Genomic DNA, 19,792 nt, shown 5'->3' with positions numbered 1-19,792 from the left:
TGCTTCTTAAAGACTAGCACCATGTTTTCTGTCCAAGTTATTGAAGGTTGGTGTATATTTTTTTAGATGCTAAAAAAGATTTTTGATACTATTTTAAAATTCTCATAATAATCCACTTTTATTTCTAGGTGTCTCAGACATAAATTCAAAGCACTGGGCAAATCATGAGCACAAAACAGTCAATAAAGTTACTGTGGTTGGAGGTGGAGAACTGGGAATTGCCTGCACATTAGCAATCTCAGCAAAGGTACGTAAGCACAGTGGTTATAAATCCATCTATCATATTGCTACACTTTTAAGCAGTGTGTGTTTAACATATAAGAAATAATGGCTTCATCTTGTCATGTGGGAAAACCTCACTTTGCCTTCAAATATATTTAGTAAGTTGGCAAAAAAAAAAAAAAAGCTGAAAGCTCTCATCAGGGATATTGCTTCTTAATTAGTACTTAGTCACAGAATAGGCTTTAAAAAAGTGACTTGAACAATCGGCTCATCATCCTATCCAAGGGAAACCTCAACGTGACATTTATCCCACTTAGTCACAAATTCCTTTGTGTTTTCTGAGTCATGCCGCTTTAATTAAACTCTTATTTAATATAATACTTAATTTTAGCTTTTTCTAAAATTAACATTTTTTTCTTGAAGATTGCCTTTTCTGGTGTAATAACTCCACTTTCTCTTAGGATCGTAGTTTCTGAGTGGATATTTTACACTAGTTTGCAATTTGTTTATTTTTCCATCACTCCTTTTTACTAGATCTTTGGTATATAAATTATTTGCAGAAAGGCTTACATTCCCTTCCAGAGAGGTTCAGAAGACGCTCCAGGGTCCCAGTAGCATGGTAACAGCGTGTCTGTCATTTCAAGATGTAGCCCACAGAATAGCTGTCCCTCTCTGTTTATTTGGTAGCTGGAGTTTCATTTTTTCTTTTCTATTAAAATTTGATTGTTTGCCATCTAAATTCTTCCCTTCTTATTTCAGACTCACATGTCTTGGAGATAGGTTCTACTTTAGCAAGTAATTAAAGTGTATCCAGGGAGCTAGAAAATTTTAAAAGCTGGCTGCACAGAATAACATATGCTAACTTTTGACTTCGTTTCATCTCCACCCTCCATGTGAATACACTATTCCCTCTTAATTGGAATTGGAATTTGAATTGTTTTCAGTTCTTTTGTTACTAAACAGAATGCTTCCATAAACATTGCCTTACAAGTTGCTTATTTTCTCCTCTGAATTTTCTTTTAGGTACACATAGTCTCAAAAACAGTACTAGTGAGTCAGGGCACGAATGGTCTTTGTGGGACTTAACTACATATTGCTAGATTGCGCTTCAGAAAGGCAGAACTAATTTATGCTGCTGATAACAGTGTGCACATCAACCTGATTTTTGACATTCCTAGCAGTACTGAGTTTTATCAATTTTATTTGGTTTTGGTAAGTACAAGAAGGTCCCTTAAAGTCATGTTCCTTCAGCTGTTAGAAGAGTCTCACTATCAGTATTCCTTTGTCTGTAAGCTGTCTAAATGGAAGTCTTTTCCCATTTTTCTTTATAAACATTAATATTTGGATACAAGGTACAATATATAAAATATTATGATACAATAGTAGTCATAATAGTGTCGGTTGTGGTGGTAGCAGCGGTAACTAGCGTTTACTGAATGCTTATTAAGTGCCAGGCACTCAGCTAAACACTTGACTTATTTTTACAACAGCCTTGTGGGTTAGATGTTATGGTTACTGCCAATTTACAAATGAAGGCAGAGGGAGATTACGCAGCTTGCCCAAAGTCACACTGTTAATAAATGGGGGCAGGATTTGAAGTGAAGCAGTCTTATTTATAGAGCCTGTATTCTAAATCTTTACTGTCAGCATGTGACTTTCAGACCCGCAGCATTGGCAACATCTGAGATCTTCTTAGAATTACATTATCTCAGGCCCCACCCCAGACCTATGGAAGTAAATCTGCATTTAACAACCCCCCCCCCCCCCCCCCCCCCCCCCCCCCGCCATGTCCATGTGCTGCACTGATCTACTGAATGCTGATCCCTTAAGGCTTGGGAAGTTCTTCTCTAAACCATTATGTTATACTGCTGTTGTTTACCATTATTGCAATAATGCCATAATAATGCTATAATAATATAACAATACCATTATTGCTGTTGTTGTTACTGATGGACATTTAAGTTGTGTCTTGTCTTTTGAAAACCTTATACATGGGGTGCCCGGGTGGCTCAGTCGTTTAAGCGTCCAGCTTCAGCTTGGGTCATGATCTCACCATTCATGGGTTTGGGCCCCGTGTCAGGCTCTGGCTGACAGCTCAGAGCCTGGAGCCTGCTCAGATTCTGTGTCTCCTTCTCTCTCGGCCCCTCTTCTGCTTGCTCTCTCTCTCTCTCAAAAATAAATAAACATTAAAAAAAAAAAAGAAAACCTTATACATAATGTATCCTTTTACACATGTACTAATAAACTTGTTGGATAATTTCTATAAATGAGATAGATGGATTAAATGAATTACTATGTTTTTAAATTTTGATAGAACTTGTCAAATTATCCTCCATATCAATTATACCAGTTTATTCTCATACCCACAGTGTGTGAGGATGCCTGTTTTCCCCACACTTTTGATGCTTAACTTTTGGATCTTTGCATGTCTCATAAATGAAGATGGTAACTCATAGTTTTGTTTCTTTCTTTTTTTTTTTTTACATTCATCTTATGAGTGTGGCTGACAATAATGAAATTAGTAGGTACAGTTTAGAAAGGACTGCTCTCTGCCAGCTCTGTGTCACAGAATTAATCTTCATAACCCCATGAAGTAAGGCCAAGTTCAGTGACTTGCCCAGTGTGACAGAGCTAATGAGTACTGTTGCTTTTCTTTTGTCCTTTCTGCTTGATAGTCTGCTGGATCCCTGGGTACTCTTGCTTCTGCACTCTAATATAGGAAAGATCCTCAAACCGCTTACCATGTGAGAAAAAGACCTTTCACAAAGGTAACCTGATTCTGAGGAGTTTCTATGCCATCATTTACATGGTACCCAGGGAGCCATTGACAAGCATATGTAGTGTTTTCCTTTTCCTTCTTTCTTTTTTTTTTTTTAATATTATTTTTGGGAAGGCGCAAGTGTGGGAGGCACAGAGAGAGAGGGACAGAGGATCCGAAGTGGGCTCTGAGCTGACAGCAGCAACCCCGATGTGAGGCTTGAATTCACGAACCACAAGATCATGACCTGAGCTGAAATTGGATGCTCAACTGACTGAGCCACCCAGGTGCTCCTGGACTGTTTTCCACAAGATTTCTGAGGAGAGTTCTACATGATAATAGGATTTTATTTTAGATATATGGCTATTATCCTTTTTTTTTTTTAAAGAGAAACTTGGCATTAGTATTGACTTTCATGCTAGAAATGAGGCGCTAAAATAGACCCAAAAATCACTCTTAAGTACTTTCAGAATGGAAATTGTGACATCAAAATGAAAACATAAACTCAAGAACGACAGTAAATATATTGAGTGCACCAAGTCATCTTTATTACGCATTGTTCCATCAAAGGAAACCTGCCGTCTGTGACCTCTTACTTAAGTCCTGCTAGATCCCAGTTTTCAGTCAAGCCTAAAGGATTACATTACTCAAGTTCATAGTAATTTCTTGCTTACAAGTCCCTTTTATTGCTGTCGTGTTATCTTTCCTTCATGAGAGAGCATTTTAGGCCCATGCATTCTCCTTTAGCTTCACTTCTAAATGAACTGAAATTGAGTAACTGGCTGTGTTTGTGTAATGCTGTATGTTCTTTTTGTTATTGTACTGTACAGGGCATTGCAGACAGACTGGTCCTCTTGGACCTCTCAGAAGAGATGAAAGGAGGAGTGATGGACCTTGACATCTTTAACCTGCCTAATGTGGAGATCAGCAAAGGTCTGGTTATTCTGCTTAATAGATCTTTGCCTCATTTGCTCTCGTATTTGAGTCCTAGAATTGTTTTAGTATATATATATTTTTAGAACAGTTTTAAGTTCACAGCAACATTGAACAAAAAGTTTCCTGTATATCCCTTACCCCCACACATGGGAAAGCTCCCCTGTTATCAACGTCCCCCACCAGAATGGCACAATTGATAAGCCTACCTTGATACATCATTATCATCCCAAATCTGTAGTTTACATAAAGGTTCACTCTTGGTGTTGTGCTTTCTGTGGATACGGACAAATCTATAATGACATGTATTTACCATTATAGTATTTTTCACTACCCCCAAAATCCTCTGTGCCTTGAGTCTTAGAATTTTAATGCTAAAAAGCACATTAAGGGGCGCCTGGGTGGCTCAGTCGGTTGAGGGTCCGACTTCGGCTCAGGTCATGATCTTGTGGTCCGTGAGTTCGAGCCCCACGTCGGGCTCTGTGCTGACAGCTCAGAGCCTGGAGCCTGCTTCGGATTCTGTTGTCTCCCTCTCTCTCTGCCCCTCCCCTGCTCTTGTTCTGTCTCTCTCTGTCAAAAATAAATAAACATTAAAAAGAAATTTTAAAAAGCACATTAAGGTTCATCTAGTCGAAGCTCCTCATTTTACATATTGGAAAACTAAGATTCACATAAATGAAATGACTTACCCTAATTCATACAGAGATTGTAATTGATTAAATTAAAAAGAATTCAGATGAGCAAATAGCATTCTGATTGGTCAGAAGGATTTATTCTGTCTTTGTCTTATACTACAGTATAAATTTGTTTTCTTTGATTGCTTCCATTCTCATAATATATTGGTTAAGAGCACTGGATTTAGAGTTAGACAGATAGGAGTTTGCATCCTAGCTCTGCCACATTATAGTTCTGACATTTGTCAGGTTATATAACCTCTCAAAGTTCAGTTTTATCATCTGTAGAGTGAGAATAATACCTACCGCTTGGCATATGGCAAAGTGTTCAACCAAGATTTTAAAAAAATTCACATCACTTTCACTAAAAATATATTGTTAAAATAAGTTTTAATAAGAACAAAAGGATTTTGTATCATTAATAAATAAATTTTTAAATGTTAGGAAAGTGTTTTATCTCATCTTTTTTATTTAAAAATTTATTTTATAACATACATGATGTATTTGTGCAGACATATATGTAGGTAAATACCATATTTGGGGATGTGGGCTTAAAAAAAATTTTTTTTTTAATGTTTGTTTATTTTTGAGAGAGACAGAGACAGAATGCGAGTGGGTTAGGACAGAGAGAGAGGGAGACACAGAATCCGAAACAGGCTCCAGGCTCTGAGCTGTCAGCACAGAGCCCGACATGGGGCTCGAACTCACGAGCTGAAGTCGGACCCTCAACCAACTGAGCCACCCAGGTGCCCCAAAAATATTTTTTTACTAGAGATGCGTGATCAAAAAATTTGGTAGACCAGGATATAGCCAAAGTCAAGTTGTAATATGTTATAATTGTTCGGCTTTCCTTGACAATATTTAAAAAAAAAAACAAAACTCAAGATTGTGTCACAAGCCTGAATGTACTTAAGAACAACAGCGGGTGAGAAAAGTTGAAATTATACCTACAGGTTATAAAAATTGGGTGTATTAGTTGGAGTAAGCCTCTGGATCTCTGTATAGGGTACAACGAGTTCATTTTCCTTCTCTGGAAAGAGTGCAGTATTTGCATTACTGATCCTTTTGTAGGCTTCATATAGAGGATCCCTTGGGGAGCTGGAAATTCTCTGTCATTTCCAAGTACTAAAGTTCTTCAGGGACCTCTTAACTCTTCCAAATCACTTCAGGAGACTTTAATACATGGACCCTAGAGGTTGTGAGGCCTTTTAGGACCTCACAATTGTTTCTTCCTGTGTGTCTCATTAACCATCAATTACAATTGTTTCACATAATTGAAAGGATAGAATCCTCGGAGGAGATGTATAGTGTGTGGTGTTTGCCACCAAGTAGGGAATGTCAAATGAGCCCACACCATCTTGGGGACAACTTTCATGTTCCCCTTGTTAATTTGGTTATATATTCCTGATAACACTGAATTTAATCACTATTACATGAAGAATTTTAAATATAATGTTAACTAACATCTCATAAATACATTCCATAATATGGAGAGAAGTATATTAATAATTTTGGGAAATTAAAGTCAATAGTTTGGAAATTTGAGGAATGCTCCATCATGGCAGGTATCGATGACTGCAACCGGCCATCCTAGAGTTGTGCTTTGGCTCCATTTGGACTTTTTCAAAATAGCTATTAAAACATTTGGAGGAGGAATACACATATAACCAGGTGAGCATGCAAATACATATGCATATATACACAAACAGTTATGCTTGTGTATGCGTAGACTAACTCTGGAGAAATACAGAGAAATTATTAAGAGTCGTTGCTTCAGGAGTCAGATGGGAAACTGTTCTGCACTTGTTTTAATATTTTCATTCCTTTATTTTTATTTTGTGCTGAAATACATATAACGTAAAATTTATCGATAGTGACATTTAGGGCATTCATAGTGTTCCACAGCCATTACCACTATCTAGTTCTAGAACATTTTCATCATCTCAAAAGGAAACCGTGTACACATTAAGCAATCACTCCCCATTTTCCCTCTCCCCAGGCTCTGGCAGCCGTCAGTCTGCTATGTGGATTTGCCTATTCTAAATATTTCGTATAAATGGAATCATACAATATGTGGCCTTTTGTATTTCGTTTCTTTCACTTAACATAATGTTTTCAAAATTCATCCACATCGTAGCATGTATCAGTACATCATTCTTTATATGGCTGAATAATACTCCATGGTATGGATGTACCACATTTTATTTGTCTGTTGTTATCAGTCGATGGACCTTTGGGCTGCATCTTTTTGCTGTTGTGAATAGTGCTGCAGTGAAAGTTTATGTACAAGTTTTTGTTTGAATAACTGTTTTCACTTGTTTTAGGTATAACCCAGAAGTAGAACTGCTGGCTCGTGGCAATTCTGTGTTTAAATTATTGGTGAATTAATCGTATGCTTTCAAAGATCTTTATTAACAGCACATGTAGATCTAAATAGCTCTATTTCTTTGAATAGCTTCATAATATTTTGTCAGATGGGTATCTGTCTCCTGTTGGGAGATATTTAGTTTGTTTTTGTGGGGGTTTTTTGTGCTTACAAATAATAGTGAAGAGAACATTGTAATGCAAAAATTTTAGTGTACTTCCCTAACTAGCTGGATAAAGTAGAATTACTGGGTCAAAAGATACGTGTTTTTAAAATTTATATTGCTAAAATTGTTCCCCAAAAAGTTGTACCAATTAATACTCTGATCAACAGTATATAAGTACTCCTTTTTCCTTTCTCTTGATTACTTTTATCCTATATTAAATATAGCTAATTGGATCATTGTCCTATATTTTGATCATGGTTATTATGTTTATTATATTATCATGTTTACTATTAGTTTATCTGTTATCTCTTAATAATAATAGTTGCCATTTTTTAAGGAATCAGTAATATATGCTAGATACTTTACATATATTCACACACTGTTACTTTTCTTATTTTATTTATTTAAAATTTTTTTTTAATTTTTATTTTTGAGACGGAGACAGAGCATGAGTGGGGGAGGGGCAGAGAGAGAGGGAGACACAGAATCTGAAACAGGCTCAAGGCTCTGAGCTGTCAGCCCAGAGCCCAATGTGAGGCTCGAACCCATGACCTGAGTCAAAGTTGGACGCTTAACCGACTGAGCCACCCAGGTGCCCCATTCTTACTTTATTTTATAGGTGACTCAGAGAGATTGTGGCTTAGGACATGCAGTTAGTAAGAGGCTAAATTTAGGATTTCAATTGTAAGTTTGTTACCAGTTTTACATGATTCACTCCAGAAATAGTCTGTGTATATACAAACATAAATGTTTGTGTGTATGGATATATGCATGCTTATGCATGGAGAAAAAAGTGTTCAGTAGTTGTAAATTTAAAAATAATGTGTTGTTGGGGCACCTGGGTGGCTCAGTTGGTTAAACATCTGACTCTTGATTTTAGCTGAGGTCATGATTTCACAGTTTGGTTTGTAGGATGGGATCAAGCCCCATGTTGGGCTCTGTGCTGACTGCATGGGGCCTGTTTGGGATTCCCTCTCTCTCTCTCTCTCTCTCTCTCTCTCTGCCCCTCCCCCACTCATGCATGTGTGCATACTCTCTCAAAATAAAAAACATTTAAAAATAAATAAAAAATAAAGTGTTGTTGACATATGCAGTAAAGCAAAATATGCTCAATAGCCAGTGGTTCGTAAAACATGGCTTGTGGGCTAATCTCTTATATCAGAACCACCTTAAAATTACAGATGCCTGGTGTCCACCCTAGGCTATGGATCCCGAATTTCTAGGAGTGGAGCCTGGGAATCTACATTTTAGATAAGTAGCTCAGGTAATTCTTATACTCATTAAAGTGTTCTAAAAATTATAAGTAGTGACATTATTGCAGATTGTGGAATCAGCACAGGGGACTACGACCAGCATTTGATAAAAATTAACTAGAATAGAAAATATCAGAGTAGTATTAAGGGTATTTTCTGTAATGTTTTTGCTTTGTATATATACATATGCATATATTATGTCTTGGGTTGCAATAGAAAACGTATTTCATAGCATGTCCATCTCATGGCATGGGTCACAATCAAATTTTTGAAATTCACTGTATTGAAATAAAGAATCTTGACTGAAGCCCTTTTTTTGCCTCCTTTCACCCTTTACACTTACCTCAGATAAATACTTCTTCATTAGCCTCAACATGCCCTTCATACTTAACCTTGAGTCACCTTTTCTCTGGGAAACCTTCCAGAGTAATCCTAATGCCAAATCACTTATTACTCTTCATGATTTTAGTATTGATATTGTATCATTTTTTTCTCTTCCTGAGACATTTTATCAATAGATATACCTTTTATTTTTAAGAAAAGCCTCCCTAAAGATAGAGATGTGGCATAACGTACTTAGTTCATGGCTTTAGTTTGCCACATATAGTAAATCTTAGAAAGTTTCAGTGTTGTTTCTATAGCTCCAAACCCAGACCACTGTGGAAGTAATTGTTAAAGGCACTCACTTGAACTGAGCAGTGATTTCCTACCTTATTTTTTAATAGGAGTATTCTTGTATAACATTAAAAAAAAAAAAGTCTACCTCTATTCATCAGACAAAAATATCCCTTCCAGTCATTGACTGAAATAATGCCCAAAGCTACTGAGAAGTCATTCTTTGGTAGTTCCCTCCCCTGCCAACATAGGAAGATTTTTAGTAGCTATCAACTTAACACAATTTCTAAATTAAGGGTCATCATCATTTCTAAAATTTTGTGTCCTAGAGAAAAATAATTTGAAAGGAACATATTTTTATGTAATTTTTATTACAGTTAGAATGGTTTAGCAATATACCAGAGAAATGAAAATATTTGTACTGTCTCCAGTATATTCAGACTGATATACTAAGCTAGAATACTTCAGCGAGGTCTCCACAGCATTTGGACATTGTTATTTGATTGATTTTCCATGGTTTTGAATAAAATAATTCAGCAGTGGTTTAAAATCAATGTGTATTGGGGCGCCTGGGTGGCTCAGTCGGTTAAGCGTCCGACTTCGGCTCAGGTCATGATCTCACAGTCTGTGAGTTCGAGCCCCGTGTTGGGCTCTGTGCTGACAGCTCAGAGCCTGGAGCCCATTTCAGATTCTGTGTCTCCCTCTCTCTCTGCCCCTCCCCTGTTCATGCTCTGTCTCTGTCTCAAAAATAAACATTAAAAAAAATAATAAATAAATAAATAAAAAAGTAAAATCAATGTGTATTTCATTCATCAACATCATCCTCATAATCTGAGAACAGTGGTATATCGGAGCATGAAATATTTGCTGGGTCTTTTGACATGCTTGATGATGGATTGATATCCCCTACTATAACTAAACAAGCACTGGTCTAGGGCCTGTTGTTTGGGAACCAGTGGCTTGGCAGGAAGGATGTAGTTTTTCTGGGCTACCTATGCAGCTGGGATAGAGGTAAGAGGTTTCTGTCCTGGAGGTCCAGATGCACCCCTGACCCAGGAGGAAACATCACTACGCTAATTAAGTAAGTGGTATAAAGTTAGGATTTGGAGCAGGCAATCTCACTCTGAAGCCCTCCATTCTAACCCTTGAGCCCTACTGTATTATATCTAGGGCAAGGACAATATGTCATTAACCTTGTGTTCTTAGGGCCTTGTATAATTATGCTTGGCATGACAGGAACCTTAGCAGAGGTATATTGAACTAATTGTTATTGAATAAACTTTTATTATGATCCTTAACCTTGTAAATGATATCATATCTTCACATAATTATGCTTAAGGTCCTTAACTTTCTTTACGACTGTACAATCTTTTTTCCCCATATTAAGTCAGCAACTTCTTTTAAACTTAATTTTATTTTTTATTTAAGTATAATTAACATACAGTGTTACATTAGTTTCACGTGTACAATATAGTGGTTCAACAATTCTATACATTTTTTAGTGTTCCTCAAGATAAGCTTACTCTTAACCACATTCACCTACTCTTACATCAAGATAAGCTTACTCTTAACCTACTTCACCGATTCCATCCACCGATCTCTGCTCTGGTAACCCTCTGTTTGTTCTTTGTAGTTAAGAGTATGATTTTTTTGTTTCTTTTCTTTGTTCATTTGCTTTGTTTCTTCAATTCTACATTTATCTTTCTCTGACTTATTTCACTTAGTATTATACCCTGTAAGTCCATCCATGTTATAAATGGCACGATTTCATCCTTTTATATAGCTGAGTGATATTCTATTGTGTGTGTGTTGTGTATATGTATGTGTGTGTGTATATATATGTGTGTGTGTATATGTATATATGTATACGTATATATGTGTGTATATGCATATATGTATATGTACATATGTATATGTATAGACACACACACACACACATATATATACAATCTTTATCCATTCATCTATTGATGGACACTTGAGTTGCTTCATGTCTTGACTACTGTAAATAATGCTGCAATAAATATAGATCCTTTTGAATTAGTGTTTTCTTTTTCTTTGGGTAAATACCTAGTGGTGGAATTACTAGATCATATGGTAAGTTTATTTTTAACTTTTTTGAGGAAGCTCCATACTAATTTTCCACAGTGACTGCACCAGTTCACATTCCCACCAACACTGAATGAGGGTTCCTTTTTTCTCCATGTCCTTGCGATGCTTATTATTTCTCATCTTTTTTATTTTAACCATTCTGACAAGTGCAAAGTAATATCTCTTTGTGGTTTTAATTTGCATTTCCCTGCTGATGAGCAATGTTGAGCATCTCTTCATGTGTCTTGTTGGCCATCTGTATGTCTTCTTTGGAAAAATGTCTATTCTTGTCCTCTCCCTATTAATTGGATTGATGTGTTTTTTTTTGGTGTCGAGTTGCATAAATTCTTAACGTGTATTTATTTTTGAGGGAGAGAGAGAGAGTGAGCAGGGGAGGGGCAGAGAGAAGAGGGAGACACGGAATCTGAGGCTGTCGACACAGAACCCTATGTGGGGCTTGAACTCATGAACCGTGAGATCATGACCTGAGCCAAAGTTGAACGCTTAACTGACTGAGCCACCCAGGTGCCCCAAGTTGCATAAATTCTTTATATATTTTGGATATTAATGCTTTATCAGTTACATCATTTACAAATATCTTCTCCCATTCAGTAGGTTGCCTTTTTGTTTTGTTTTGTTGGTCATTTTCTTCACTGTGCAGAAACTTTTTATTTCGGTGTAGACTCAATAGCTTAATTTTGCTTTTGTTTCTCTTACTAGAAGAGATCTATCTAGAAAAATGTATCTGTGGCTGTTGTCAAAGAAATTACTGCTTATGTTTTCTTCTAGGAATTTTATGGTTTTATGTCTCACATTTAGGTCTTTAGTCCATTTAAAAAGGTTTTTTTAAGTTTATTTTGAGAGAGACAGAGATAGCACAAGTGGGGGAGGGGCAGAGAGAGAGGGAGAGAAAGAATCTCAAGCAGGCTCCGTGCTGCTGTGCAGAGCCTGACACGGGGCTTGAACTCACAAAACTGATTTCGTGACCTGGGCTGAAACCAAGAGTCAGACGCTTAACCAACTGAGCCACCCAGGCACCCCTGGTCTTTAATACATTTTAAGTTTGTTTTTCTGTATGGTATAATAAAAGGGTCCAGGGGTGCCCTGGGGGCATGTAGCTGTTGCTAAGTATCTAGATCTTGGAGATGGAAAGATAAGTAAGACACAAACAGTGCCTGCTCTCACAGAGCTCATAACATGTTTAATGTAGTAGACAGTTAAACAGATATCTACCTAGCATGTGGTGAGTGAAGTGAGAAACATTCCAGCTAGAAAGAATTTGAGGGGCGCTTGGGTGCCTCAGTCGGTTAAGCATCCGATTCTTGGTTTTGGCTCAGGTCACGATCTCATGGTTTGTGAGTTTGAGCCCTGTGTCAGGCTCTGGACTGACAGCACGGAATCTGCTTGAGATTCTCTGTCACCCTCTCTCTCTGCCCTTCCCTGGCTCATGTGCATGCTGTCTCTCAAAAATAAATAAATAAATATAAAAAAAGAAAGAAAGAATTTGAGTAAAGTTCTTATCGGGAAAGTGAGAGAAACATGGTGGGGAAGAATAGGGACCAATTCTACTTAAGCCAAAGGTCTACCTAGCAGAGTACAAGAAATACTAGCTTCTAGGCTCAAAGGAAGAGAATAAAAGGCCTGGGAGCTTAGGAAACCTTATGGAGTAGGAAGCCTTTCTTGTACTTTTGAAATCCTTTTAGACAGCTACTACTTTATTTATTCATGAGGCAACCTTGAGGGCAAGGGTATATGTATCATTCAAAGTAGAGAAAGCTAAAGGGGGAAAGAAGATAAAATGATCCTCGCAAAATAGGTTGGGACCAAATTGTAAGATCATAAATTGAACTGTTCACTGGTAATTTGGTAATACGGACAAGTCACCTAATCTCTGTAAACATCAGTTTCCTCGTCTTTATGAGGGTTTGGGGCTCAGTTTCTAAACATAGCATGGTGCTTAACAGTACTCTACAGCCAGGCTGCCTGGGCTTGAATTCTGGGTCTGACACTTGCTAGCTCTACAACTGAGTAAATTACTCATCTGTGCCTCATATTCCTTGTCTGCAAAATGGGGGCTATGACCCCATAGTGTGTTGTAGATTAGATTAAATGAGTAAATACATAGAAAGCTCTGAGAATAGTACCTGGCATATAGAAGTGGTCTGGAAGTGTTAACTATATACCTTCCAACTCTTGAGGTTTTGACTCATCACCAGGTATCTACTCTAAATACTAGAACAGGAACTCCAACAGGAATTCCAACAGGAATTATTTAAGAGTACTCATGAAGAACCATCATTAAAATCCAGGACTCAGCTTTTGGATCTCCTATCCCCACAACAGCATCAGAATAGGAGCTAAACTTGGAAAGTACATTTCCCAGAGGATATATTGCACAAGTGTTTCCTTCTGAAACTGGTTTAGAGAGATGGCCGTAGGGGCTTAATTAAGAATATAAACACTGGAATCTACTCCTTGTCTCCCTGGGATGCTAATATTAATTTACAAATGTTGACTAATGCCATCTACTGTGTTATTTTTCTGTTGTCTCTGATGCTGATAAAGTCTGGCCGCTGTTTTGACATGTACTTAACTATAGAGCACATTGTGTAATAGAGAGTAATGTAGTTGTAAAATTGCATGTTGTGTGCTTCAGGATCAGAAGAGCGAACTCTAGAGAACAGCTTTTCTTAAGTCGTAACAGTTGCTTACCTAGTCCCATTGAAAGAGGAACCTAAAACCAAGGATACTGGCTTCAGTATAAGGAAAAGTCTGTAAAAAATGAGCTCTAAGACATTTTACCTTGATTTAAAGATTTTCTGACCATGTTTTTCCTCTTTCGAGTAGAATCCTTCATAAGTAAAACAGATACAAGCAGAACTACTCTGCTTAGAGAAGTCAAAGTAAACAGCATGGAGCTGTGCCTACCAGCCTTCTTTCCACTTATTCCCACTCCTTCCACATGGCCTGTGAGTCACTGTCAAGGAACTCTAGGACTCCTAAACTCACAATTTAAAACTCAGTGACCTAATTGATTATAGGTTCATTTTGCCTATAGCACATTACTTATTTTTTGTAGGAAAGTTGTGCATTACAGAAAAAACTTAAGCCCTTGTTTTTAGCTTCTGAGTCCTGTACTTTATTTTCTTTATCCCCCTTTGTTCTCTTTCTCCCTTTGGGATACACTCTTGCTCTTAATCATCTTTCTGGAAGCAAACCTCAGCACTCTGTGTATTTCTATGGATATGGATTGATCTGGAGGCAAATATACCTAAAGGCTCTCCACTTGTAGAAAAGAATCAGAAAAACAAGAACAAGAACTTGACGAAAACCTAGATCTTGAGCTCAGACTGTTTCTTTTTATTCATTAGATTTGTCTGCCTCTGCTCATTCCAAGGTGGTGATCTTGACAGTCAACTCTTTGGGTAGTTCTCAGTCCTACCTTGATGTGGTACAAAGCAATGTGGATATGTTCAGAGCCCTTGTCCCAGCTCTGGGACACTATAGTCAACATGGTATCCTGCTTGTTGCATCTCAACCAGGTAAATAGTTTTATTTTTAATTACTGTGATGGTCCAGTGTATCAATATAATTTCCAGTACTGATAAAAGTCATAAAACTAGATTATAAAAGGGCAGATAGACTATTCAAATTGCTCTTATACCGAACAATACAGTACGTCCATATCCGGTCAACCAGTTACTTCTTATGACTGGCATTAACTAGAAGCTTTTACCTTAACTATTTTTTGTGACATATCACCATCATTCTGTTCCAGGTTGTTGGCCATGTCTCCTTCAGTGAGAAAATGGTTAAACACCAAAGAGAAAAATGCAGTGGCTTATATGAAAGATATTTTATTAATTCTAAAGTGTTGTAAAATGCTAGTGGGCGTGCCACTGTGTTTCTAACTTTTTGTATATTACAAAGTGTTTTGGGAACTGGTTTACTAAGAAAAAGAAATATTATCAAAGAATTGGGTGGTATCGAACTCAAATTGGTGAACAGAGTTTCTTAATGTTCCCAGTATAAGGGTATGGTGTACATTTTGATTGTTTTTCTGTAGTAATTGTTTGAGGGACACTAGTCTCTTTAATTCCTGACATCCTTTTGGCATGGCAGAAAAAAGTAGTTGTGTTTTTGCTTGTTCATAATGTTGCACTGCATAGTGGGAGTATATGATCATTATTTTAATTTAAAAATAGAAATTCACCTTAAGATAGATATAAAAGAGCAGCGCCTAGGTGGCTCAGGGGGTTGAACATCTGACTCTTGGTTTTGGCTCGGGTCATGATCTTGTGATTTGTGAGTTTAAGTCTCGCATTGGGCTCCATGCTGGCGGCATGAGGCCTGCTTGGGATTCTCTCTCCCTCTCCTCTCTGCCCCTTCCCTGCTCACGCTCTCTTTCTCTCTCAAAAATAAATAAACATTTAAAAAAAAATTTTTTTTAAAGAAAGGAAAAAAAGATATAAAAGAGAACTTGATCGATGAAAAACATTCTTTTCTGGCTTTCTATACCCAGTTTTCATCTTTCTTACTTAACTAGGAAAATATTTATTTTCCACTCTTAATTTATATTAAACAACAAAGTTATGTAAAATCATGTTGAAACCTGGTTAGTGTTTTTAATATACATTAAAAATGCCTCAAAGTGCATTTAGGACCTAAGAAAAATATGTAGAAGCTCTACTATGCTTATTAAAATAATAAATATTTTGGGGCACCTGGGTGGCTCAGTAGCATAAGCGTCCGACTTTAGCTCAGGTCATGATCTCGCAGTTCATGAGTTCAAGCCCTGTGTCGGGCTCTGTGCTAACAGCTCGGAGCCTGGAGCCTGCTTCTGATTCTGTGTTTCCCTCTCTCTGCCCCTCCCCTGCTCATGTTCTGTCTCTCTCTCAAAGAATAAATAAACATTAAAAAAGTTTTTAATAATAAATATTTTGTTTATGAGAACTAGACTAGAAGTGTATTTTAAAAATCTTTACATTTTCACCTTGTGTGCAATATTTAGTGGAAATCATGACTTACGTGACGTGGAAACTGAGTTCATTTCCTACAAATCGAGTGATTGGAATTGGATGTAATCTGGATTCACAGAGATTACAGTACATTATTACAAATGTTTTGAAGGCACAAATGTCAGGAAAACAAGTATGGGTTATTGGTGAGCAGGGAGAAGACAAAGGTAAGAAATATATTTTAATTCGTTACATTGACAACCTAAGTCACCAGAGGCCATGATATTCAGATATATCTGAAGATTCCAGAATAGTTGCACTTACTTGGCTTTTGTTTTATAGGCCCTGTATTGTGAGTAGACTCTTCAAGTATGTCATTCTCATTTATTTTCTTTTCTGTAAGTTTAAGATTAGTTTCATATTTTTTAGTTGAGTTTCAGAGTCCAGGATTAATTTGAAAGTTTCATTTTCTAGAGAGCCACGTTTTAAAAAACCCTAAAGCATATATAGAACTCTTTCCTTTATTCTCCCCACACTTCATTGTTGCTTATGTTTCCTAAGTTCAGACTTTCTTCCTAGGTACCACCCTCCCTGTCTGTTTCTCACCTTTTTAAACAGGGTTTTCACCCTTTCTTTATCTTTATGGCCTTTTCACCAGCCACTTGTTCTCTTCCTACCACAAAAAGCATTCCATTCCTCAGACTGGAAAGCCCCTTTCCTATCCCAAAAGAATACTTTCCCTATTCAACTTGAGAATCTCTTCCTTTTACTCCTTTACTGTTTCCCTTAAGCTATAAAGTGAGGTTGGTCAGGTGACAGAAGTGCTCTTTATCCTCATTTTGTTCATTTTTATTTATTTAAACAACTATATAAGTGCCTACTCTGTACTCACTACTGTATAGAATGTTAGTATGAAATAAAAGAGGCATAGAGCATGATCTCTTTCTTCATCATACTTAAAAATTATTTTAGAATGGTAAGAAAAATATTTACATGATATTTTAGCTAACAGTGAAAGCATAGGAAAGTATTTCATTAAGTGCCAGAATGGGTATTATAGACTTACAGTGCTTAGCTTATGAGTGAGCATTTAACCTTAATTGAAATGACTGGAGAAAATTCTGTACAGGCCGTTATTGAACTGGACTTTGAAAGAATGAATAGGATTTGAATAGAGAGCAAAGAGTGGGAAAGATATTCCAGGAATGGGAAATCAGAAGTAGACAAAGGCACATAGTATGTTAAGTATGGCATGTGCGTGGGATAAAAAAAAAATCTAAACTAGATGTCGCAGAGAATTTCAACCAGATAAGCCTGGGTGAAATCACATTTTGGAGATCCTTGAATACCTGATTGAAGAGTTGGAAAGTGATTCTCAGGCAGAGGGAACGCATTAGAGGTATTTGAGCATGAGAGTGATATGTTGAAAAGGTAATTTGGGGGCAGTTAATCATTGCTTCATCATTTAAATGACATTACTATTGTTACTATTGCTTTATTTAGCATGTAGGTCCTATGGGGTAGAGCACAATGTGAAAAAGAATTCTGCCTATGAGGAGGTGATCTTTTAACTGGAGATCTGGAAAAAGACCATGCACACTAAAACTTAAATGAGAGTCAGTCCACAGTGCCACAAAGCAAATCACCTTCTCAAAACTATTTCCTTAGAATTTAAAGGTTCCTATATGCTTTGATGTCATTAAAACAAAATATTAACAGTGGTTAAAACTGGCTTAAAGGTAACTTTTAAAAATTTGTATTTGTCAGTGTTTTCTAATTTTGTCACTATGGATATATAGTATTTGTATAATTTTTGAGAAAATTTTAATAAAATACAAAAGTATTTAAATCTGTGTAAATTGGTACTGGCTACCTAGAAAATTCAATACTAGAAAGGGTCAGGTTGTAGAATAAACCTTTACAAAACCCAACGCTGTGATTGAGTAGAATGACTTTTCAAGTTCAAAATGCTCCCTGACACTAAACACTAATCAATAGGATCCTGGAAAAGGATAGCAAGCAAAAACTTGGGGCAGATGACTTAGAGTAATGAATCTCTAGGGCTGCAAACAAACCTGAGACCCCATATTTTACTCAGTAGTACCATTTGAGTTCTGGGCCATGCTTATCTCTTGCTTCTCTGATTCTTGCAGATCTCCCAATTTAGTTTGCTATTTTCCCTGTTGTCTACCCTGTAAATATGATGCCAAGTTAATAATGATATTAGCCAAAATTGTACTATATGCTTTCATGTGTTAATTCAGTCTTGCTAAATCATACTCCTCTTTTCAAAAACTTTCACTGGCTTCCTCTGACCAAACTATTACATTCCTTTGCTTGGCATTCAAGATGTCCCAAAATCTAGCCCTAATCTTCTTTCCCAATTATAATTAACGATGTAGTAATATTATTTGAAAGCTGGAAGGGACCTAACGGATCACTGATTACATTTTGTTTTAGGGACCCAGCAATGGATACAGGGATGGTAAGAGTGACTTGCCCAAGAGCCTATAGTTTTAGGGTCAAAGAAGGACTAAAACCCAGGTGTTGTGCCTCCCAGCCCCACCCCACAGCTTTGCTTCAGCCCCAGGGAACTTTGCCCTTCTTCCCCTCTCTCCACATACTCAAATCTCATCCTTTGAGGTCTAGGTCAAGCCCTCCTTACTCACACTGTGAAGCCTTTCCTTAGACCTTGTTTTACATTGTGAAGCCTTTCCTGATCACATCACTCCACAGTGATTTCTTCACCCCTTTGTGCTAAATCTGTTGCTAGCTATATGGTAATTAACCATATAACCAATAAACGTGATGTTTATTCTTTTGTTAAACTGCTGTTTATTCTGATCCAATTTGAGTATTTTGTGTGCATATGTTCTTATTGAAAGTGTAAATTATTAAGCTGTTCTTTTAGTTGAAAAAGTCATACAGTCACGTTACAAAAAATTAAATAGTACAAAAAGATCTATGCAGTAAAAAATAAGTCTCCCTTTGATGCCAGATACTCAGGCTCTCTCCCTAGATTCAGTCACAGTTACCAGTCTCCTATGTAGCCTTCCAGAAATGTTCTGTGCATAGATAAGCACATGTCTGAAATAGACATACATCATCCTGCACCTTGCCCTTTTATTTATTGACATGACGTGGGAATGGTTGCATAATGACATATATAGATCTCACTCATTCTTTTAAACTACTGGATATGTCAAAATTTATTTAGCCAGTTTCCCTAATAAGTTACAATTTTTTAATGAGTAAAAATATTTCACAATATGGTTATATTAATATTTCAAATTGTAAAGAGAAAATAAAGGATAGTGCAACTTGATAAATAAGCCAAAGGCACAGTGCTGTCTGCTGTTGGAGCTATACAGATGTGTAAGAACCTGAATATATCTTTAGGAAGCTTAGATCTAACACAGAAAATGGCTATAATGAAAGGCAACATTAACTTGCTATGAGAGAGATCCAAGGGAAGTAAGATAAAAATACAAGGAAGGGATATGGTAATTCTGTGTTGAACCTCAAATGGGAACAAGAGGTAGAGGGATGTAGGTACACATGTGTTAGGATCACTAAAATATAATATTTTATACTATTTGGCATATATAAAAAAATACATATGTGTGTTAAAGCATAACAGTAGAATATTCATGAATCTGTGCTCAATTAAGAACATTACCAATATGACTGAAGCTACCAGTGTTCTCCCCAACCCATCTCCCTGTGTCCCGTCTAGACACCACCATCAAATCACTTT

At 36.9% G+C, this 19,792-nt stretch overlaps 1 protein-coding gene across 7 annotated transcripts in view; it reads left to right on the top strand.

Annotated features, from left to right (window-relative positions):
- Positions 1–19,792, top strand: part of UEVLD (UEV and lactate/malate dehyrogenase domains) — a 51,512-nt gene that overhangs the window by 23,006 nt on the left and 8,714 nt on the right. For 4 of the 7 annotated variants that reach the window (XM_042903900.1, XM_042903901.1, XM_042903902.1 and 1 more), the window contains 4 exons: positions 129–247; positions 3,811–3,913; positions 14,449–14,619; positions 16,089–16,262. In XM_042903900.1, coding sequence (XP_042759834.1) covers positions 129–247; positions 3,811–3,913; positions 14,449–14,619; positions 16,089–16,262 — 567 coding nt within the window. Of the gene's footprint in view, positions 1–128; positions 248–3,810; positions 3,914–6,152; positions 6,259–6,911; positions 6,945–14,448; positions 14,620–16,088; positions 16,263–19,792 lie in introns of those variants that run through there. The other 3 variants (XR_006193361.1, XR_006193360.1, XM_042903904.1) reach the window with 3 other exon arrangements.

This window comes from Panthera leo, chromosome D1 (assembly GCF_018350215.1).
Source record: "Panthera leo isolate Ple1 chromosome D1, P.leo_Ple1_pat1.1, whole genome shotgun sequence".
NCBI lineage: Eukaryota > Metazoa > Chordata > Mammalia > Carnivora > Felidae > Panthera > Panthera leo.
This window is presented reverse-complemented; position numbering and strand designations above follow the sequence as displayed.